Source organism: Calonectris borealis, chromosome 8 (genome assembly GCF_964195595.1).
Source record: "Calonectris borealis chromosome 8, bCalBor7.hap1.2, whole genome shotgun sequence".
Lineage (NCBI taxonomy): Eukaryota > Metazoa > Chordata > Aves > Procellariiformes > Procellariidae > Calonectris > Calonectris borealis.
In genome coordinates, this window is record NC_134319.1 from 36,836,628 (window position 1) to 36,860,902 (window position 24,275).

Genomic DNA, 24,275 nt, shown 5'->3' on the forward strand with positions numbered 1-24,275 from the left:
ACACAGAGATCTGGTTCTGCAGCTCTACGGAAAGCCTGTGGTCTAACTCAGATGTCAGCATATATGTTTTAATAAATAATCTTGAAATATGCTATTTACACCATGGATCTGGAACTTTATTTCGTGGTTTTCCAATTTAAAAAGAACAGTGTTTCAAAAATCTGTGTGGGGAGAGAACAAAAAAATGCCTTCCCTGGCTGCTTTTGTGTTCCCAGTTTTCAACAGAAACAGGTTTTTTGTTCAGTTAAGTGTTCTGACAATACAAATTTGTAATGCAAATGCTCCCAGTCTCTCAGTGAAAGCAAGCTAAATAGCGACGTTTTCGTGTATCAGCACTGTTGCCTCTGATGTGAGAACCATTTTCTAGAGACCCCTGCAGTCAATTAACCAAATCAGATTTGCTGATGGACGACAGCTTGCATTTGTATCCATCTCAGTGAGGGGGTGGAGAGAAAACTTAGTCATTTTGTAGTGTTTGTAAAAAACTTTGGACATGCAGAAGGTTCATTACATAAGTTTTTAGCAAGCAGGGTTGAATTTTGTATTATGACACAAATTTGCTTTAAAAAAAACCCAGTGCATAAAAAGGAGAAATTTCTTTCAGACACGGTTTTGTCTCTACAGTTCCATGTTCTATCACTTCAGTTACCACTGGTTTCAGCCATAAATTATCTTAACATAGAAGGGAAGTTTTGCATGTGGTTCGACGGGAGGAGCCTCGGTTTAGAGGTTGCGGTACATCTACATAATGAACAACGCGATTTTGAAGATCAGTCAGGCCGGAGGGATGGGTAGTACGGCGGTCTGCAGCAAGACTGTGATCCGAGGGGCAGCCCCGGGTGAGATCGGGCTCTGCGTTGGTTCTGCTGCTGCGCTGCCTGCGGAGCCAAAGGCCACCCCGCGCTGCGGGTGACCGGCTCCGAGCCGGGCTTAGCTGCCGTGCCGCCAGCCCGGGTGGGTGGGACAGGGCGATATCCTCCCCATACCAGCAGCCAAACCGAACGGGTGCTGCCGAGCCACAAATCCCCGTTGTATCCTTCTCACTGGCACTCCCAAGGAGGTAAATTTATATTTACTTGAGCAACAGCAGTCGGCTTCAGACGGTCTTTAATGAAGACCTTAGTTACCAGTGGAAAGATCCAATGAGCGGAATGGATTCTAAATCACATCTTACATTAAAAGTTTCATAATTAATGCATATTCAACTGCAAGTTAAAATTTTATTTGCTCTTCAATGTTGGAAATGGACTGAGAGGGGTTATTTCAAGTAAGCAACATCAGACTAGAGAGCTGCTCAAAAGAAGGGTTGTTGCTTTATATACCTGCCGGGGCACTCATCTTGGGCAAGCATCCTCCAGTGCTGTGAGTGACCTACAGCAGTCAGTAGGCAGTCTGGCTGACAAGAAGTTCCTAACAGAAAATAAGATGTGCCTCCACAAACTGCAGAACCAAGAGCTCCAAATTGTTCCAAAGGTCAGTAAAAAAAAAAAAAAAAACAAAACAAAACGAAACAAAAAAACCCACTACAAGTTAATGTTTCAGTCACAACAGTACAATAACTATGTTTGAAAAAAAAGAAGAAAAAGAAAGAAGAAAAGAAGTATGAGGGAACTGTGCCCGTATGTGCCCGTACACAGATATAAGTCTGCCTATAAATGCAGTTCCTGAGCACACATGTAAAGGAGATTGTCTCAATGACCAAACACTTTTATAAGGGTTATCTGTATCATTCAAATTATGTATCACCCATGAAGAGTAATATCTTTAGTGCGTTAGACCCTCTTCGGAACTAGAATCTTCATTATCAATTGAATGCTTTGACTCAGGTAAAAAAGTTTGGAACAAAAATTATTGTTTTGCTAACAAACCTTTTTTTACTAATCAAAACACGTTTCTCCTGAGAAGCAGCTAGTGAATCTGGAAACACATCTGCAGGCTGGTCCTAGAGGACTTCCCCTACCTTTATGGCAGTGGAGGCAATCTGGATGTGGTGCAGTCTGCGCAGCGTGCTGTCCCTGTCAATGAAGTAGGAGGCTGCGAGCTGGTGCAGGGTCTCCAGAGTCACGGCGGAGCTGTTCGTGCTGGGGTCGCTTCCTTCGGACCTCTTGCTCAGCTTCCGTTTGTCCACAAAAATTGTGAGTGACTCCTCTCCTGAGCAGGGAAACAGAAACCACAGCACTCATCAGTGGCATCTTCTGCGAGTCTCATTTTGCCAGAAATAAGGTGGTAAGCGGAAGTTTTCCCTAGCTGTTGTCTGAGGTTTAGATATCCCTCCCTGGTGGCAGATGCAGATACTTCAGTGCCCAAGCACATGGACAACAAATACTCTTCTGGGTATATATTCTCTTCTTTTGGTGCCTCCTATGAATAACAACTATACGATAGGACACATTTATGTCTAAAATGCAATGACACTGTGGATAATTCTGCTATACTAACTCCTACTTACCAACAATATAGAGATATTCTGTAGACATCCAATTTAAATTGTGTATAAAACGTGTTTATTTCCAAGGTTGCTTAATATCTTCATTTTTTAGTATTTAATGTTAGCGTAAAAGAAAATTAAACAAGTGTAATACTCGAGACTTTTCTTCTTTTTGTTTCCTTCTTTTAAAACATGTATCATATCTGATTTCAGGAAAAAAATACCTTGTTACAACTTGTTATAAGCAATCTTGTTATAAGCAATCCTATGCTTTCTGATTAATTCAGCAATGCTAAGATGCCTGAAACCTGATATAACAGATGTCTTAAACCATATTTATATAACTGAATAGTATAAAAATATATAAGAAGAATGTTAATCAGTTTCTTTAAAAAAAGGGGAGCATAAATAAGAGTTTCCTAACTTTCATAGTAGAGGTGCTTTTCTGAAAGCAAAGAGAAGTTCCAACATCTTACGTTGTGGTTTTCTCACTTCCTTTCTCCTTAAAGAGACATGGAGAAATATTCTTGAATTTAGAAATTTTAATTTCTTTAGGAATTATTATTATTGAAAATAAAATTATTATTGAAAATAAAACCAAAACAAGATCTCATTTGTTTGACTGAGAGAGTTCTTAAGAACCATTCCAGATCAGACTTACTGATACTGTTAAATTTGTAAGGAATTTTCCACGTTTATTGTTTATTTCATGGATATGTTTTTCCTATGTTTCAGGCTAAGCAAGAAATCATTCATTTAGTAATGTGTTTAGGAAAGACTCTTTACTTCATAAAATGAATTAAAAAATTAATTTATTGACTCAGTATTTTCTTCTGTGCAACTTCTATTCGAAGTAACTACAAAAACACTTTTCTCACTTTCTGAGCCTGTGTTTGATAACTTGCATTCTTCAACATTAATCTCAAGAATCAATGAATAATATCATTATACCCGTATTTTAGGTGCTGAACAACTCCACCGAATGCCGTTTCCTTGTTCCTGGAAAGGAAGCTACCCTGGTATGGTCTGACTTGCCACTTGTGCTAGTTTCATTGCTCACCCATCTGCTACGGTGGCATTTTGCCCATTCAGAGGGTGGGATGCCAGCTTTGGATGGGTTTATGTGCCAAAACATATAGCTGTAGAGGGATAATATGTAGGATGAAAATATGACATCATCTTTAAAGGGAGATAATCTTGGTGGTGAGCAATGCTAAATGAAGAATGCATGCCTCAGTGCAAGAGACCACGTCTATTGACAAATTTAACACACAGCTACCTCGGCTTGCAAAATTCATTTGTGTTTGGAGAAAGAGGAGTGCATTCATGTTAATCAATGTACCTTACAGTGTTTTCCAATCTCTCCCAAATTCAGAGGACAGTCAGGCCCTTCAGACCTTACACAGGCAAAACTGCCATTATCCAGGACCCTCTTATCTAATTAGCCCTGCCGGGCTTGTCCAGTACGTTCATTTTGTCCTGGAAGGGACAGCTGCTGCCCAGGACAGCTGGCTATTCCAGCTGGAGCCCACCTCAGTTTTCACCACTATATTTATACTTCGCTTCCTACAGTTTCGCAATGGATCATTTTTTTGTGCATGCAGTCATCAAAGCATTTAATTGCCTGAACTCCAAAGAACCAGGAATTAAAGCAGCCTCTGTAAGTAACAGGATTTCCCCATCCAGTTACCTGATCTTTCTGTAGACGTAGGTTCACATTTCATGTAACTGCTGCCAAAACCTCCTGCAAAGCAGACGAGGGTTGCCTGGCAGGGCGGGCGCGAGCACGTTGCATTAGCGCAGACTTGTGCATCGCATTTTGCTACGCTGCCCTGACGCGAGGTGGTGCCGGTCCTGTGGGCAGGTGGGCCGTTATTCACGCTGCATCCACGCCAACTGCCACGAGTAGAGGACTGGGAAAGCACAGCAAAGTCTAATGACTTGTACTTTGAGAGAAATTTGCCATCAAAGCCTGGTCTAGGTTCCAGCATTGTTGGCATGAAACTATGCCTATGCAATAAAACCTGCCGTTTCAAAACCTGCCTTGTGACTCTAGCTAGTATGAAGGATGTTTCTGAAATGAAACGCAATGGAGTGGGCTGAGATTTGAGCCAGGGGCCATAGGCTTTGTGCAGCTGTTTGTGGAGCTATAAAGACACAGTCGTATCAGAGCAGACAACATCAGAACTCACAGGGATAAATACGGTATCAGTTACCACTTCAGGCTGCACAAATAAGGAGCAGAATTTCACTAGGAGATGTCTCTCCATTTTTTCCCCTTTTCCAGAGATCTTAGCTAGTATATTTAGATTAAAGGGACTTTTGCAAGCTCAACCAGCTTTCCACTGAAAATATCTTATAACAAATTGTAAAATAAAAGACAACAAGCCCTTAATGTTGCAGGAAATCTTTGGAAGTAGAGAAAAAATTTTTTTTAGGTTCTCTGTGATTCATTAACCAGTATACCACCCCACTTTGCTCTGGTGTAAACTCCTTTGATTGATCTGTATTATTTATTAGTAGAGATGACGTGACTGGTTCTATTTCAACAGAAGTCTGATAAGTTTTATTATTAAAACAGAGTTTGTTTATTTTTATCCCATCAAAAATGTTTGTTCTCCAGGGGGCGGAGAGCAGAACTGCAATACAAACTCCCGTTTCAAAAATATAGCTTGAAAAAGGAGAGTGTTGTGTGTTGTGTAGTTTTGTTTTGATTAGAAAATGCCAGGAAAATTAACTTTGAACCCCCTCACAGTTATCACATCACCCTATTATTCAAGTCTTGATTGCCGTGGCAGTTGCTGGTGGGTGATTCTGGCAGGCAGGATCCCCTGGTATCCCCGCCCTGAGGTCTCCATCCCCGCTCCCTGACAGATATGTTTTGTTTTTCATGCTCTGTAACCGGGTTGAAATGATTTTGAATGTTGACTTTGACTCAGATCACATCACATTACATCTCCCAAGGTTGAGCGAAGGCACGCAGCTGGAGTGATGGGCCCTGTGGTGTAAACGTGAAAGAAGCTCTTTCTCCTCAAAAATCTCTGCATTGTGTTTGTATGGCGTCTCAAACAAGCAGGTCCTAGTTCATCACTGCTATTCTCAAGCACTCTGCTAATAGCGGGTGCAATCAGAGAGGTTTCAAAAATATTTGCTGTTCAAAAGGCATCCTACAGATTCTGAAAGTTTTTCATCTGTCAGAGCTGATTTAGCACTTGCTAGGAAAAGTGGATTGAAAAACAGAGAACTCCCCCATATGTTGGAACTCAGGCATCCATGTCTGCAGAGTTGTAACAGGGCTCCCTTTCGCACCCAGAACTCGGGGGTTTGTAAAGTCACATCACCGACTCATATTTAATTTGTGGAAGACAATTTGAGTTTTAAGATAATTTAGAGAAAATCAAACCCGTGCCAAAAGAAACAGTTCTGTCACATTTGAAACATGGATGAATCTTGTTTTTTACTGGTTACTGTCTGCCCCCATGAAATAGGCTAAGAAGGTATCCAAGCATTAGCTAAAAAACAAATGTGATTTAGAAAACTATTCAAGGTTTTAAGAGCTGAAAAGGATATGACAGTGAATACTAAGAAAACATGGCTATTCAATATCGGATCCACACAGCTGTGCTTTCCACAAACTCTGAAAGCAGTTTTCTCTCTACTTCACCAAATTCAAGAGTCAGTTAACTTTACTTTCTCAGGTTTAAAAGAAACAGCATAAAAACATTTGGGAATGCTCACAAAACCACATCACATAACCCAATGATTGGTTCAAGAAATTAGCAGAATCACTACACTGATGCCTTATGTAGCTGCTGTTGCTGACAGATACTCATCAGGGGGCAGGAGACTGACATTCACACCATAGACTGACCTTGGCACAATATATACCAACGTCCCCGCCAGCCCTGGAATTTACAAGCTTAAAACTTAGCTTATATATTTAATTCTTTCTAGGTTTATATGAACATATTTTCCAGGATTTTTATTTATAAGTTAAACTCTTGAGTGGATAAAAATATTCTATGTGCTGTTTTTCAAAAACTGAAAGTATGACATGAAATAGGTATATAGGAATTTACCTAGACTCATAAGCCATCTGTGGCCATTTAGATATAAGACTCCTAAACAACAGTTTATAAATGTCATTCAGAAATTAGAAATTAATTTTGTGTGCATCTTAAAAATATCTTCAGGAATTATTTAAATAAAAAAGGCTAATCACCATCATTGACATGGTAGAATTGGACTAATGCTGTAGCAACTGTAACTAAATATAACCATCTATTGAAGGAGTAAATATATTTTGTTATATATAATAATACATATTCATATCATTTAAGTACTTAGTGCTATTTTTGGCCTCAATTATTGAGAGATTGTTTTCCTGTACCCACATCTTTGTAATGATGAAAGGATCGTATGCCTTGATGTTTCATATTTTCATCGGTAGACTGGGTAGTGGTAGGAAAAAGCAGTGATCCAAGCAGTTCCCATCACTTCATGCCAGAAAGTGAGGAAACTAATAAAAAGATAACACTCAAAGGTAGATATATCTAAGCATTGTCCACAGTTACCTATTTAGAGCTCTGCCTTCATACGTATGTTTCTTACATATATGTTTCTTACAAAGGCATAAAGGTCTTTGGCCTATGAACTCCTCAAAAGTTTCTGATTAAATAGAATACCTCAGCTACAATAGCTGTAACACATTATAGTAAAAAGTAAAAAAAAAAAAAAAAAAAAAAAGAAAATTGTTATGCCTTTGTTATAAAAAATAGTTTAGGGCTAGTGGAAAATCTATTCATGTATGGATCACAGAATGTACCATTACAGTTTTATCAGGTCATTTTCCCAAACTTAAGCAGGTGCTGATGGAAGTACACAGGTTCAAAAAGTATATAAATTAATGTTAGGCCAGATGTGGTATCATTTCTGCGGTTCAAGTGAATAACAGTGTGTGTTAATTCCATACATACCATCTGTTTTAGGATTTGAAATTTGTCTTCACAGAGTAGATGGAGAGAGAAAAGAAAAAGAATATATTTTTGCATTTTTTTCTTCCCCTTAGCATCCATAATATTAAAAGCTGGAAAATTTACATACCGGGGGGGGGGGGGTGTAGGGTAGCGTTTGCAAGTCTGATGCTAAATTTTCAAATTTCTTTCTCACATCAGTCATTTAGGACTGGAATCTCCCTCCCTTATTTACCAATAGTTTGTATTTTACCTTGAAAGTAATGTTATAGAAAAAAAAGGTCATATCAGCAGTTAGTGTAAATTATCATAAATCCTTCAGAATTCATTGAGATTCACTGGTTTACACCACCTAACAATTTCTCCCATCTCTGTATGCAGAGCAATGTACTGCTCAAGAGGAGTATTAATCAGGGGCAGAAAATCTGACCCTCTTTATTCAGTGTGTAGAATAGTAAAGGTGTAACTATCAAACACACTTGCAGAACTGTAATCAGTGGAGAGGAGAATGACAAGAGGATGGGGTTAAGCTGATCTGCTGTTGCCTGTTAAGATTGTCTGTTGTAAAGACAAAACTACCTTTTTTTCTTTTGATTCTCAAAGTCTTCAACATTATCAAGGGATATTTCCTGACCCAGAGAGGTGAATGTATTGATGGGCTGGTAATGAACACTTTAAGCAATTATGACAGACAATAACAGCAAAAATAAATCAATCTCAAATATTTGAGATTACCGCTTAGCCAATTGCCTAAAAAGGTTCTTGTTTCATAAGAAGCCTTGGCAACCTGCAAATTTGTTTAACGAGAACAGTTGCCATCTTTCCAGATGCAAGGAAGACTCATTTGCAAAGTCCACTATCTTCGTCTTGCAAAGCATCTGAATCAGGCTCACGTCACCCAAATGCCTGGCACAAGGGCCTGTCTCTTCATTGTAGTATGTTAGTTATCTGTAATTTCCTCATCGCCAAGTCTATTGATTTACTGAGCAGCCTTTACATCTACATGTAAGAAGAGCATTAAAATGAACGCCTCTTAAAGTGGGACCCACTGATACTTTCATCCTCCTACCCTTGTTCCACACTAGTGCCCTAGGCTTCACAATAACTTCCAGTTCTGAAGCTCACTGCCACACACAATTTTTGTAAACCATTAAAGTGTACAGCAGCTAATGCTCTTGTATCTTCAGCAAGCTGGACCTTCATTGCATCATGCTGTATGCAAGCAAAAGAGAAAAGTATAAATGCAGAACAAAAGGAGAAAAAGTAATACTGTGTATTGTCTCTCATTCAAAAGACAATCTTTGCATTTTGAAACTGCTAGTTGAAAGCTGACAAAGAATTTAGAAATACATTTCTTAGAGTCAGAAAGTAATTTAGACTGGAAGCGACTTCTGGCGGTCATCCAGTCCAATCCCCTGCTCAAATCAACTTTAATTAAAGGAGATGCCCAGGGACCTGTCTGGTAGAGTCTCCTCTCACCTTCAAGGATGGAGTTGAGTCCTCTCTTGCCTTTCCCCTACAGCTGTTCTGGTCAGTGTTGGCTGGGCTGTGTAAATTTGCAATTTTGCTAACGCAAACAGGACGTGTTTTCCTAGAGGAGTGGAGGAAACCTCCTCTCTTCCCAGTGATGGCCCAGCCCAACACAGCATCCCCATTTGTGCACAAAATTTAACAAAAATGAGCAGCCATGGCTCTCCTTCCTCTGCAGATTTGACACTGCAGACAGTTAATGCAGAAGCAGAAGAAATTACTCCTGTGCACAGGCACATGAGCTCGCCCGTGAACCCACTGATTACGTAGGGTCCTTCTATCATGCAGCTTGAAGCTGCTCATTACAGACATTTGGCTTATGTCACAAGAAGATACAATTTCCATAAGAAACAGGAGCAGTGAGAAATGTCATTTTCCACATTATCTTGTGGCAGCAAGAAAAATAGAACTTCCCTAAGTTCTCATTTCAGAATGCCCTTGAGGAGTATATTTCTGTGTTTGTGAATAAAGACTTGGGAACGTATCACAAACAACCATGTGCGAGAGTTCCCTTTATGGTCAAAAAGGGATATTCATGAAAGCCAAATGGTCACAGAAGTGCACAAATCTTACCACAGGATCGCTCGTTTGCCAAGCTTTCCTTTATGTCCATGAATACAGATGATTGGGTATTCATTAAATAAAAGTACTGTGCATACTCAGTTTGGTCTTCTGCTTTTAAGGAGCTACATAAGTGACAAAGCTTTCAGAATGAAACAATTTGTAATTAAAGGGAAAGTACGAATGCATCATTGAAAGAAAAAAATCTAATTACATGTTAATAAAGTGTGGACAAGCATCTCTGGGAATCCCCGTTCAGTCTAGCCCAAAAATGAGAACTAACACATACAGGAAAGTATAGGGTTATTAGCTACCTCATGAAAGCATTCTTAGAAATTACTAATTCCCTGTAATTATTTCAATTGAACTAATTTTTCAAAGTATTCAGCACCCATCCAATGATAATGGAAGGCACCAGGTGTGCCTGAATTCATGCCTAAAAATTGAGGCTAGGGACCTAAATCAAAACCCATCAAAGTTAATACAAATACTCCCTTTGATTTCATTAAGCGTTGACAGAGCCCAGAAGTCAACACTGTCTCCCTATGAGTGGAAAATTTTTTGCAAGTATGTGGCAGTTACTGCATTTTAGGGCCTTTGTGAGGTGGTCTGAAGAGGGACGAGAAAAGGGTATCCTACTCCAGTTTCCCTGCAGCAAATCCTGAGGCTTTGGGGAGAATATTGAATATTTAAGCTACAATTTTCAAATGCCTTCAAAAGAACTATCCTTAAGTTTTAGTTTTTACTTAGGGCCACACTTCCTAAAAGGTGTCAAGTCTGTAGTTCTTTTGTGATCAGTGTGATACTGGTGCTTTGTACTTTTAAAGAGCAGCTATGCTTGCGTTAGACTGTTTTCCCCGAGTTGTTAGGTCCCGTTTCAAGTTGAAAATGAACTTCATCATATGGCTGTTAGTACTGAAAGTTACGTTAGTTAATAATTAGCAAATAGCTAATAATCCTAAAAAATAATTTTTACCATTGGATAATCCTTGCATTAGTATACATGCTGCAGCCAAATCTTTAATTATTATGCTTTATATTTTAAGAAACATTTTCTTTCTCTTCTGCAGTTAAGTTTACTGTTCAGATGTGCTATGTGCTGTATGCACAAGAAAATATATGGTCATTGATAAAAAGTGTATTTTTTGCATGGAAGAAATATACCGAGTAATTAAAAGAAATTCTGGGAATTTTATTCCAAATTGCTGGTCAACACATGTAATTTATCCTTAAAATTCTGATAGTGATGGATTTGCTGTAGAAGCACTAGTTCCCAAAATAATGATAGGAATTAGTTCTTTATTATTTTAAATAACTACAGTAAAACAGAAACTCACCTTGTTTCTAGAATGTTTTTTTCCAAAATGGAGCTACTGTGAGCCATTTCAGTTGTTATAGATCTCAGATATCAGCCAAAAGAGAATAGGAAGGCTGTCATTTCATTAATATATGGTTAGAATTCAGTTATGAAATGTATTAAAGAGAACCATTCCTCAGGTGAATAAAGGATTTTGACAAGACTGTCCTGCTGGAAGGATAGTCAATCACCAGAATTATCTTTAATATAATCACCCACCAAGGGATAAAACTGCATTTCTAAAATGTCAGTTCATTTTGTAATGCCTAGATGGGTAATCGCAGGCACTAATTATCTTTCATTTGGAACAATTTATGCTCTCTCTTGAACATTAGGCCTCTTCACTGGATTTCTTCAATCCATTTGGTGACTGGATCCCAATTATATATCAGGCTACCCTTTCTAAATTAGTCTGTGGGGATTTAAAGATGCAGATTCCATTAAGTTAATGGGAATCATATGGCAAAGCCTCGTCATCCCATTTTCAAACTTTTAGTCCCACTGGTTAAGTGGAGACTAGTCCTAAAAAGGGTAGAGCGACAATATAGGGACTTCCCAGCAGTCAAAGTAGTTTAAAAGTCTCCTAGGTGAAAAGATTTGTTGGAAATAATTGTTACTGATTTTCTCGTTTCATCTCTGCAGTACTGTAACGGACCCAGATACTTGTGCAATCTGTTGTTATGTAAATTGTTATAAGGGCCTCTTACAGAAAAAATATCACTCTCCTTAACTACTTCTTAGTGCAGAGAAACATCCCCAAAAGACGAGGAGCACGCGCTCCAGGAACTCGGGAAAAGTGCCTCAGTCTTAGCAATGGGATTTCTGAACTTTTTGTCCCTAAAATTGTTTACACAGAATCAATAAAGCAAAGTTTAACACCAGCAGAAGAAGGAGCCATGAAGCTTGTAGATGAAACCTGCTCCCACGCTTTAAAGTCCAGCCCAGGGAGAGTTGCTCAGCCCAGCTGATCTGAGAAGGGAGCACCACAGTTTTACAGAGAAATCAGTTGTGACCAACGCTTTTAGTTCAGTCACGCCAAATTCATGTACAATATTTCCAAGCACTAACCCTACCAAGCGTTATCCCTACCTCCCAAGGTAGCTGATAGTAGGAAATGTGTCCCATATTTCTTGATAAGGTTTTCTGTGATCTGTTGAAGGGTCGGGCGGCGTCCGAGTAGCCTTATGTTACGGAAGAATTCAGGGGCAAGTGGCAGTGGGGAGCCAAGGAAATTTCTTCTTTCAACAGCGAGATTGCTTACTTTCCAGCGGCCAAACTCTCTGCAAAACAAAGCAATTCTCATTCAGAAATATGTCATTCAGACAAATGTTCTTCATTTGCAAACTACTCTGCTCTGTTGACTCGCTGGGGGCAACTAGCTGGGTATTACAACAGGCCTTGACAGTGATACTCTGTCATGTGTTATAGGCATACGACAAGAAATGAGTGTTATTTATTAGAAGTGGAGACAGTACTCCATAACAAAATCATTGTTCGGAAAAAAATAAATAAAAAATAAGCCACTCAGGCTGCTGCTGTTCCTATTGTTTATGTTTCGCCTCTGATGTGAATACAGCCCTAGAACAACCAGATTTGCTAGAAACTGAAACTGAATAATTTCCCAAAATTTGGACCAAATGCAACAAGTGTTTTCATTAGCATAAGGCAAATTTTAAAAACATTTCAAGAAACAGGCCACGTTCTTTGCTTTTTAATGATAAGTCACTTAGGTACATAGCTGGCTAATTTGAAAAATTTAGAGGAACACTATTGCACCACATTTAACCTTACTATGTTATTTCCAGATTTCTGTAGTTTTGGCCTCCATTTTGAGGAAATATGGAGATAGCAGGTCCCATTCCTAAAAACAGATGACTTTTCAGTTGTAGGAGGGATATAAATTAATTCAAAGACTAGTCCCCTTCCCCTCTCCAAAATAAATCAATGATAGCAGGAAAACAAACAAGTCAATTACACAACAATAAACATATCTTTTATTCATTTACTTACCAATAAAGATACCAGATAAAGTTATTAGTGAAAGGACTCATTGTCCTCAAAATCTAGCCAAGATATGCAGCATTTGCAGTAACTTTGCTTTTGCAAAGTACACCAATAGCTGTTTTGGTTACAGAGTTGAGTACTGTGAGAATTAAGTCCAAGGCAACCAGTGGACTGTGGTTTAGCTACCACTTTATTGAGTCATTCGTATAGCTATGTCAATTAAGATTTCCCTTAGATAAGATTGTAGAAAAGTAAATAGATTAGAGAGCTTGAAAGATTCTACTGAAGGTCCTAGCTAAATATATTACAACATTCATTTACAAAATTAACACAGAAGGCAAAAATCAAGGATGCAGCAAGCAAATAACATTTGAGGAATATCTGAAACAAAGCAGTTGCCTGCGGCTGAATGACTAGGATGAGCTATGTAATACATAATCAACACTAATATTTTTTAGTACTTTTAAGTCCACAACTATTAGCAGAACCCAGATAAATACATTCTTGTATAACCTTTCTACTTTCCAGCATCCTCCTGTTTCTCTTGCAGACCCAAACTGTCTTATCCCCAGTCTAGCTTAGATTTACACGCATAATAAGTGACAATTTGGTGCAGCTCCTATGAACTACCTTTCCTCTCAAACACATTCTTGCAGATGCCATTTTTTATCAAAAACAAATCAGAAGAATTATAATAGAAAGAGCTTTATGTATCTTACCTGAAATTTAATGCAATTTACCAGTCAAGAGCACAAGACTAAACAAATCCCCACAGTTTCTTAAAGACTCTGCACATCACCAGTGTGCCTGAAGTAGTATTTGGAAATCGCTGTTTGACAGGTGTGGGGTATTTTCAACTTAGTTGTCAGTTTTTAAAGTTTTCTCTCACAAATACTTTCCTTCTAAGAAGCTATAAAACCAATGATTTTTTTTTTCAGTCTTTATGGAACTACAGCATATTTGTAGAAGAAGATGAGAAAAACTATACAGAAACATTTTTTGTCTCTAAAATGAAAAAATATTCATTGAGCATATTGACCACATTAATGCAGGCACTAAACCCAGTGAATTACCCTGCACTGTAAATGTACTTTTCAAGTGAAAGAAAAAAGAAATAAGAAATACAGTTTTCTATTTAAATCCTGTGCATATTTGAGTGGGTTTTTTCATTTAAATGCATCAGAAAATATAGGTCAATTGTAGTTCCTGAACAGACCATAAAGACAGAATTGCTTTGACAGCAAGAAAAGAATACAAGCTTTATAATGTAAAATATTCTTTTTATACCTTGATGAAATTTTTTCTTCTAAACTTTCTATCTGACTAATTGTCCATATCAAAGCTGAGGTTCAAACACAAGAATAACAGAAAAGTTGCAATTCTTGTAAAAGCTAGTTTGCTGCTACTGTTCATTCAATTTTCATTGTCAGATTTTTTAAGGACAGAGAAGACAACCATAATGCCCTCATCTGCCCTCTTTTTAATGCAGTCAAAGGAATATCACCAAATGGCTCTTGCTGCCTATGTCAGCAAGTTTGTGACTGAAGAAGAAACTGTCTCCCAGAAAAACATCCTATCCTGACCTAAAAGCTGATGCTGAAGATTTCTCAGAATTTCTCAACAATCTGTTGTAGCATTTAACTATAGAGAGTGCATTTTATTTTCAGTTTGAACATTGCCAACTTCAGTTTCCAATTTTTGGAGCTTTTAATGCATGTCAGGCAGATTAAAAGTTTTTCTAAATATTAGGTACGTTCTATGTAACTAATTATAGCTCTTTTCTGAATCTCCTCTTAACCTTGGGCAAAGTTGATTGCCTTCTTTTGTGTTTCTTTGTGAACTGTGGTTTTAGATGAAAGCTTCTCCAAAAGTGGCAAATGATTTCTTGGAAGAGTAAAACTAGAAACGATGGCCTCATCCGCATCAAATTCAGTATTTCCAAGTTGAGATCCTCCTGTTCTACTACAAGTCCCTTATTTACTGAATCCAGAGACTGAGTTATTCTAGCACAATGAGAAATTTGTTTGCCTTAATTAATCAAACTTGAGTTCCTTCCACAGTTTTTGCGATGGAAATTATTTTGCTGTATCTTATGCTCTTTCAGAGAGACAAAGTAGGCTAATGCTTTCATAAAAGTTTTGGCATTGTTTTTTGATTCAGAGCATATAAATGGAAACAATTATTAGTGCAGCAAGTAATCATCCTTTAAAATTCACTGCTGAGGAAACTGAGGGAGTAGAATATGGAAGCTGAATTTTTTTTAAAAAGATGACAGTTTTATAACTCTGCCACAGACTGAGCTGAAGCTTTTAAAGAACTTACAAACCATTATCATATTTTCCTGAAGTCTTTCTTAAATGAAGTGTTTTGGAATATAGAGAGATGAAGACCTAAACCCTCCGGGACAGAGAAGAGGAAGCTTCACCTCTGAAGATAAAAGAGGGACACTGGACGCCAAAAGTGAGCTGCCTGGCTGCGGGAGCAGTGATACCTAGATGTGGACAAGCAAGAAGTGACTAGCAGCTTCTCCAACAGGAAACCTGAGGAAAGATTTCAGACTTCAGAAGTAACTGGGTTTATGAGAGCAAAGTGTAGGAGCAGGGAAACCTGGGCTGGAGTTCAGGGTGGGGTGTCTGCCCTACGTTATTTCTAGCATGTTGAGTGAGGAGGCTTTCACAAACACTTTCTGGCTATGTGAGAGGCGCTAATTGCTATCCTGAAATTAGAGCTAATTTCTCCTTCAGAAATTTCACTATAAGTAAAATCATATCCTTATGTTCCTTTTATATGACTTATATAAATATGCATATTTATATACCTATACATATAAGTTCTCTTTCCTCTCTTGATTTCACCCTGCAAGCAGCAGTATATGCTCTTCTATTTCCTTCTTTCCCCTCTTATCACACAGTAAAGTTCAGCCTTTATTTACCTGTTTGTCTTACAGTCATTCTCTCTAAGACAAACTTTCCAGCCCTCAAATGATTTTTGTACCAAATGTGCATTATTCTCCTTTGGAAATCATGTTCCTGTCCACTGCCAAAGGCAGACTAGCAGACCTGACAGAGTTAATGATCTTCTTCTTAGTAGAGAAAATACTGCCTTCCAAAGTCATTGGAGTACCATTCATCAGAAGAACACCTCCCACAGAATATCATAGCATCAGTGCTGGCTGCTGGTCAAGAAAACCAATTATGCATTGAATACAAACACTAGAGATATTAGAAGCTTATTCTTTCCTCTTCTTCCTCTTCTTCTACTGTGTAAGAGCCAAGGCTAGCAGCTGTCATGGTGCTATCAAGAAGCTAAAATTTAATAGCAGGTGGCACCCCCTGTGCTGCCCATCTATTTCCAGCCCAAACAATATGTTAACCATTGGATAGAGTTCTTTAATGCCCAGGGCAAAGCCTGTTGTTGAGAAGGATGATGACTTTGAGTTCCTGGGCTTGTACAAGAGAGAGGAAATAAGTCAGTCTGGCTCCTAGGATGAAGCCTATAAAGGAGCCACATCATTATCATAAGTAGTGCCAGAGGCCATGGGCAGCATTCTCTCCATCTTCCTACATATCAGACCCATGGATTTGTACGTGCTACCAAAAATCTGTTTCCTGGCTAGTTGGCTAACACATACGCAAGAGCCCTGAAGCCCAGTAGTGCCAATTCTGACCAGCTGTACTGCATGCATGCCACAGCCTCTGTCTGCTGAATGGGGTCTCCTGCTATTTGTTCTACTTAGAGAAAGTTAGGTTGAAGAATGGTCAGTCAGGGAGTCAGTGTGGGGTAAAAACAAGCACAATTTAAAATATAGTTTTTATTTAAACACTATTTCTTTTATTATTTCCTACTATTTCTTATTTGTGTTGCTATGACATTCAGAGTGATGTTTAATCTACGAATAATGTTCTGACATGAAACACCCCTTAGTAGAGTATTGTACAAGTTGTGGACATGTTTTCATCTTGAAAGAAGCTTAAATTGCAAATGGATCTGAAAGTAATTCTAGGGAAGCAGGCCAACAAGGGCTGTCAATGTCTCTTTTGAATTTCAAGCCATAGCTTTTTTTTCAAACGTGTATATAAATTATACATTTTCTTCTACCACTGCATTCATTTCAATACATTTTAAATCATATGGTATGGGGAGATATAGGGAAAGCTCTATATAAAACATCTAGTTGAAGGAAATAAAAAAAAGTGCCATTGTACTCTAAAATTGTGGTGTGTAGAAGATTTGAAATGGGAATATAATCTCTGCTATTGCAGATGATTAAGTCAGAACCACAAAGAGATTTACAGTGAGTCTGATGGATTTTTCTCAACCACAACAGTCTCTCCCAAGGTCAGCCATACACAAAACAGAGCCCAGGCAAAATTAGCAATGTTAGGCCTTATTGTAACTCACGTGTTTTATAAAACAGTATTAGTACGGGTAAGCAAAAATGTTAATGAATAGTAGTGTGGCATAGTCTGGAAAGCACTCTTGGAAAAGGAACTTCACATAATTTTTGATACTAAGGAACTCTTCTGTGTTTCTTTCTCTCAATGTCTTCTAAATGAGACAGCTCCACTCTTGGATGGTGAAAAGGTGACTGCTTCAAATGGGCTGGAGTGGCAGTGGGATTCTGAAGCCAATGTTTCCTGTGCAGCTGCAAGTTAATCTGTTGGTAGAACAGCTCAATGGGAGAATATAGATGGTGTTTTTCTCCGCCTACCTTCTTTGAAAACCTGAGGATTTCTTGATGCCTGAGGCCATAACGTGATTAAGGCCAAGATGATATAAAATGAAACTACTACCATATTAAGCTTCAGAAGAAAAAGGTCAACAAAACATTATAATGCTGATGATTTGCATCACGGATGGATCTGTGACTGGGGCTCATGTAAGCTGCCAGCTGCACGGACACAAACCAAAGACAAGCTCAACCGCCTGGCTCTGGTAGGGGTCGTAACACTATCAACCACATTTCCTCTGTCCCATTCAATGCAAAATGTCCCCCCTATGTATAGCTATAGCTGTTGGGGGAAATTGAAAACAGGCTAATTCCTCCATAGGAGACAGGCTCAGAGTGGATCATACATACATACATCACTTGGCCCCAACTACACCATGTTCATATAGATTCTATAAAAGAGGACCCCATAGCAGCAATATCCCATTACCCTGCAGCTACCTACCAGCAGTTCTACAACAGTAACGTATAAGTATAGAAAATGTTTGCTAGCAGAAAAAAAAAAAGAAAAATTTGGCTTTTAAAGAGAAGATTCACCCACATGTGGACAGAACTAGAATCAGGTAATAACCAAGGCTGCATTATTCACAGATTGTCAGGTGAAAAAATTCTCCTTACCAGCACAGGTCATAGAACTTTCAATGTCTGTTAGAATCAGTTAAGTGATGGAGAATCTGCCACAATCTTTACTAAATGTTTGTTACAGTTCATTTTTACTATTTAAGGTGAAGAAAAAGGGAATTAGTCATATATTGACTGAGCAGCCTTCTGAAAATATTGACCTTTGTATAGAAACATGATAATAGGGACAAACACTGCAATATGGGCATAGTAAACATAACAGCTTCCCTTGACAGGAAGAAGAAGCAGGGCCTGATATTATAGAATACAGTTTATCTATGTCTCTTAAAATTGTCAATTATCCAGACATGGTGATTAAAAACAAAAAAAATTAAGATATAATAAGCTCCTTTTAAACATATTTCCCATTGCTGAAATGGAAAGTATTTCTTCATTTACCATAACCTCATAATTGTCTGACATTTTCCCAGAGTCAGAACAGAAATGTGTGCTGAACACATATATATTTTCCATATTATTGCTTATATTTCTATTGTTTTTCACCTTACAATGAATAAGCACGATCATTAGGATTTCTTTTTATCTTGATATACTATTCCTTTTAAACATTCTAGTAATATTTTTGCCTTTCTATGCTTTTTTCATCTTATCAGTTTCCTAGCACTTGAAATTCTACTTCCAGAACTAGAATTCTTTAGTATCAGCTTCACTATCTTCTTGCATTATGCATACGAAATATGTAGAAATCTATTAACAAATTTCTAATAAAAATATCATACCTAGAATGTACTTGAATGTATTTCTTTGTATGACTACTCATAGATTATTTTTTTTTTTACTGTGACATAAATGATTTGAAACATCTCACTTGTCATGAACGTCGGAAGGGTTTACTACAGAAGAGGAAGAGAGATGACTTTCCTTTTGTCTATGTCTGAAAGACATTTAGTCTCTGTAGCCTATGTACCAAAAAAATTCCTCCTCTAATGAAATCTGAGAGGGAATTATTTCTGTATCTTGTCTTGTGGCTTTGGGTTTGCCTTTTACCTATACTTTGTGACATACCCAAACACATTTGTGAATATTCATTCAGAGTCTCACTGTTCACATATTTAGCTGTACCTATACTCATGCAAAGGTATTTGCACAAAACTAGTAGCTCTTTGTGACTTAATCTTATTTACCTTCTGCCTCAGAAGCAGCTCAATCATCTAAGCAGTATATCATAACAGCATGAAGAAATGCACTTATTAGGAATATGTTGTAAATTACACAAAAGATAAGCAGCAAGAACAGGTGGAGTACAAACATTTCTGAACGGAAACATGTTTGTATGAACTTTCCATCTAATAGGGAGGAACTGGTGAATCAGCTTGTAAAATTGCACCAGTTTGCACAGGCTTTTAGGACAAGGATTAAATTCCAAGCAAATAATTAATTAGCTCTACATATGATAATAATTAGTCACAGAGAACAGAGAAGAAAGAGAGAATTCCTGGTAAAACCTACCCTTGCCTCTACTACATCTGAAATGGAGAACGACTGGGATACTTGGGAGGTGTTTCTTACAGTCTGAGTAAGCAGAACATAGATTTTGCAGCTTTTTTATATTTCTGGGGTTTGATTAGATGAGCTCTGGCCAGTAGGTATTCTTTCCTGTGTTAATGACAATAGCGATATGGATTTACAGCCTACTAGGTAAGATGGTGGTATTTTTGGAGTCACAAGTAGTTGTCCATCCAATTAATTATAAAATGTCTAAGTCACTATTCATTATCACTGGTTTATATATTTATTCTTCCCTGCAGGAAGTACTGATTTCATGGTTTGTCACATGTCTAAGAAGGATAAGAAGACTGTTCATTCTCCCCTTGACAGTATCAAGAGAGTTTCTAACACCTCATACCCGCATTACTCAGACTAATCCAGCCCTTCTCCAGTCTTGGCAAGCTCAAAAAATCTTTTTTTCTGTGTTCACATCTGCCCATAGGAATCTCATCAAGTTTTATAAAATGGTGCATTTGCTTAGACTTGCAGAAGACTAATGAAATCCAAAAAATTCCTCTGACTTGAAAATTCTTGCATTTCTTTCAATTTATTATCAACCTTTATGAAAGTCAATGTTGTCTAAAATTCAACGTGATTGAAAAGTATGCATTTAGGTTTTGTAAATGTGGTATAAAAATTGTTTCCTATGTTTTCGACAATGCGCTGATTACCTTCAGTCTGTTTCCCAGAACATTTTCAGAGAAGCAGGTATCTTACCTATGGCTAAAACAGTAGTTAACCTTTAAAATGGAGAAGACTGCCTCGGAGAAGAGTTTTTTGATACAATAAGTAAAAAAGTTATGAGAAAGAGAAGCAAAAAGATATATTTACAGTCTTTTTGTCTAACATTAAGAGTCAATAGATGTCATGGTCCTGTTCCTGTAGTTGATTGTACATGAACAAAACCTAATGACCCTGGAATTTTATAAGAAAATGAAACTTAGAAGCTCTGGAGCTCTTGCTGAGGAGGGGCTTTATGGATTTGACTGCACCTGTTACTGCTTCAAATTCAACAAGAAAATCAGATTCTTCTTCCTTCTCTTCTTCTCCTGACTAAAATAAAAAAGAATGGAACCAGATTTCTTGTAGATATAAGGAAGAATGTTGAATCTGTGGAAGTGTTTTAGTGCATGAATCAACACAGGAAGATACAGTTTGTGAAGACTGAATCAGCATAAGGATCTGTTGGAGAAAATAAAATATAATAGAGGATTCACTGATTCAGTGTTGGTGGGTACTCCTAGATGAATCACGGGGGAAACACAAACTGCTAAAATTCTTTGTCATTATGTGTTACAGTTCATAGTCTCAGTCTTTGAAATGTCTTTTATTACTGTTTTTATAATTTCTGTTTCAAAACTACAAAACTGATCTGTTGTGCTGGGCAATAGAGAGGCATAGAGACAAAAACAAACTGTGATGAATAATTTAAAATTTAAAGGTAGTGCTTCCTAGTCACCCTATTTCTCATTTGGAAAAGAGGCACAGTAAGACTAAGGGTACAGAGTACTATGAGCAGGCATGACGTCCTTCTGTCTCATACTCAGAGCAGACCAAAAAGCTTTATGACCTGGCTAGTGTGGCAGAAAATGTGAGCTCTTAAACCCTTTGAAAACCGTATGTTTGTTTGTTTCTGGGCTGTTACTGATGCGCAGTATTGGCTTAGGTTCAGTGCCACAGCCACACCGAATTCCCGTCTATTGAAATCGAAGGCTGATGTTGCTCCTGCCTGCCTGGAAGTGGAAAAAGGTACCTTAAATGGTTGGCTTCAAACAAAATATACGTTCTCAATATATTCTGAAATATATTCTCAAACAAATACTGATCCAAAGCCTTATCTACCAAGCTATACATAATGTCTAGAATTGTTCCTTTTCCAGTAAGGATGTTGTATAAACTTAAATAATCTTCTATAGTGTAGATTATTTGGCTCATTTTCTATATAATTTATAAGTTTATCCTTCCAAATAAGAGACTTTTTGTCTCCCATTTACTTCTACGCCACTCTTGCGGAGTGCATGCCAGAAGTACTATTTACAGCACTGACAGATGACAGTTACTTAACCTGCACTTGAATTTATAAAGGCAGTTGTTTCTACCAACACTCTGGGATGAGTCTGGCTTCACACGAGTGTAAATCTCACGGACATAGGCCTAAATGCTGTTTAGATATTGTGAAATATAACAACCACGCTATTGCTGTTTGTAGCAATTCAAGTTGTTGAAAGTCGTAGAATGTAAACCAAAATATTTTCTGAAAATACTTTGGTATGTTATTTGTTTGTTTATTGCTTAGCTCTTGGGGGAATGTGCTGCTGATCTTCTTTGCATCCAAATTTTATCCTTCTATCTAAATGTTGTTTCACTGGTAGCAGGAAATGCTCAGATCTCTACTTGCACACAAAAAATAAAGCCAGAGACTCTCATTCAGCATATAAAAATGTTTCAATTTTATTTTCTACCACAACAAAGGGTGCTTCTATTTTAGTACAACTATTTGTATTAATTCCAAAATAAATTTGGAACTTTGGTTTATTAAAAATGGTCCCAGTGTTATTCTTTTTTCCAGCGGCATAAATTGCAAATATCTCTAAAGAACCAGTGGAATTACAACAGTGAACAGAGAATCAGGGCAATAAACTTGTCAATATAATTCCAGATTACAAACACAGAGCTTTCTAATGCTTTTAACTAAATAAAAGTGTTGAATGGGAGTTGAGTTACTAATTTCTGCAACAGAAAGTTAAGCATTAATTGTATTCTCTGAAAGAATAAAGCCTATATACCTGTTACATTTAATTTTATTTTCAGTCCTTCTTGAATGACATGGATGTAGAGTTTATGCAAAGTGGGGAAACAAACTTGGAAACAAAACTTTCAGGACTCTAGGATTTGTATAAAACTGGGTAGGACAGTTTGTAATACACCTTATAATACATATGTTAGAGACTTTTTATGTAACTAGATCTATTCCAAAGCTCAGACTGCATTAAAAAATGCTGAATAAGATACTTAATCCATCTACAGAGTCCAAATATGAGCTTTTTTGTTTTGAATTTTACTATTGTGAAATATATGTGTTGAGAATGCATTATTATAAAGTTTCTGTGTGTATGCATCCATTTCATTATCCCTCACAACTCTGTTGTAGAATAGGTCTGAGAGAGAAAAATAAAAGTGATTGTGGAAAATTTCAAATGGGATATAAGCACCAGTGGGAGATAATATGTTATTTATAATGTCATATAATTATCATATATGCCATAAATTTTATTTATAATACCATGAATACTGACACAGATCGGGAAGGAGTGAGACTTCATGCATCCAGCAAAGGCTGGAACAAGAACTGCAGAAGAGGGACATATTTTACAAACAACCAAGAGAAACGATGCATAGCATATCCTCACAAATTAGCTAAGCTCAGGGTTACTCTGCCTTTATACTAACACGGCTGAGCAAAAGCCTATTCTGTATCACCGGTATCTGTATTAGCAATGCCATCACTGTGCTTGAGCTAACAGCATCGTCATCAGAAACGGTGGTTTGTTAGTGTGAGTGAAGTGCCATGCGAGTGCAGCTGTACTGCTGGTTCATGCCCGGTCAGCTTGCTGGGGTCAGAAGCTTTCCTTTCCTCTTCTCCTCTCTTCTCCTCTCTTCTCCTCTCTTCTCTTCTGTCTTCTCTTCCGTTTTATTCATGAAACAGGAGTTATAACATATTTGGGAGGCAGTGTAAGCTACACAGGCCAGTTGCAATAAAGAAGAGACGTAATTATTGAATTAAAATTAGCAAAAATATTATTAGTTATCTTCTAGCTATATTTCAATCTGAGGTTGGTTAGCCAATAATTTCAGATTATTAGCCACAGTATAGCAACTGTGCTTAGGACCCTGTGGTCTGGCTGCTATTCTGCACCAAGCTTAAGATAAGGAGGGCCTACATGAAAGTTACAGTATTTTCCTAGAAATGTTGCTTTGGAAGAAACAGAATGCAACATGCTTGTGCAGATCTAGAAATAGAGCCAAGATGAGCTGGCTTTCCAAGCCATATGCCCAGCAGACGTGATGGTATTTTTGTCCAACTTCTTTGTATAAGGAGCAATGCTGGGCAATTACTGGGGATTCTGTTTTGGCCACAATAAACTTAACCTTAACTATTAATGTCTTGGCCAGAGCGATTTCCATTCTATTGTAGAACGTGCCGGCTTTGCAATACTGCCATGAAAAAATACCAGTGCACCTCCACAGTGTGCACTGTTTCTCATAAATCAAGACTACGTGTTAAATATAGTCCGGTATTTTATATATAATAAGAATATGTTACATAAAATGAAAGAGGTGTGAGGGTAAATGAAGTAATCTATATTGTAATTATGAGCAATGGCAAGTAAGAGCCTGTGATGAGTTACAAAACCTTGCGCCTCCAGATTGCCAGCTTGAGTACAGTTCAATGTGGCAACAAAGCAAACATTTTTACCATCTGATGGTTGTCTAGTGGCCAGTGTAAAGGGAACTCCAACTCCAGCTCCTGGGGTACATGCATATACCTCACAAACGTATTAC

At 37.8% G+C, this 24,275-nt stretch overlaps 1 protein-coding gene across 1 annotated transcript in view; it reads right to left on the bottom strand.

Annotated features, from left to right (window-relative positions):
- Nucleotides 1-24,275, bottom strand: part of BRINP3 (BMP/retinoic acid inducible neural specific 3) — a 223,918-nt gene that overhangs the window by 86,601 nt on the left and 113,042 nt on the right. The window contains exons 3-4 of the mRNA XM_075156985.1: nt 11,939-12,129; nt 1,961-2,151 (exon numbers count right to left, since the gene is read on the bottom strand). Coding sequence (XP_075013086.1) covers nt 1,961-2,151; nt 11,939-12,129 — 382 coding nt within the window. The remainder of the gene's footprint in view (nt 1-1,960; nt 2,152-11,938; nt 12,130-24,275) is intronic.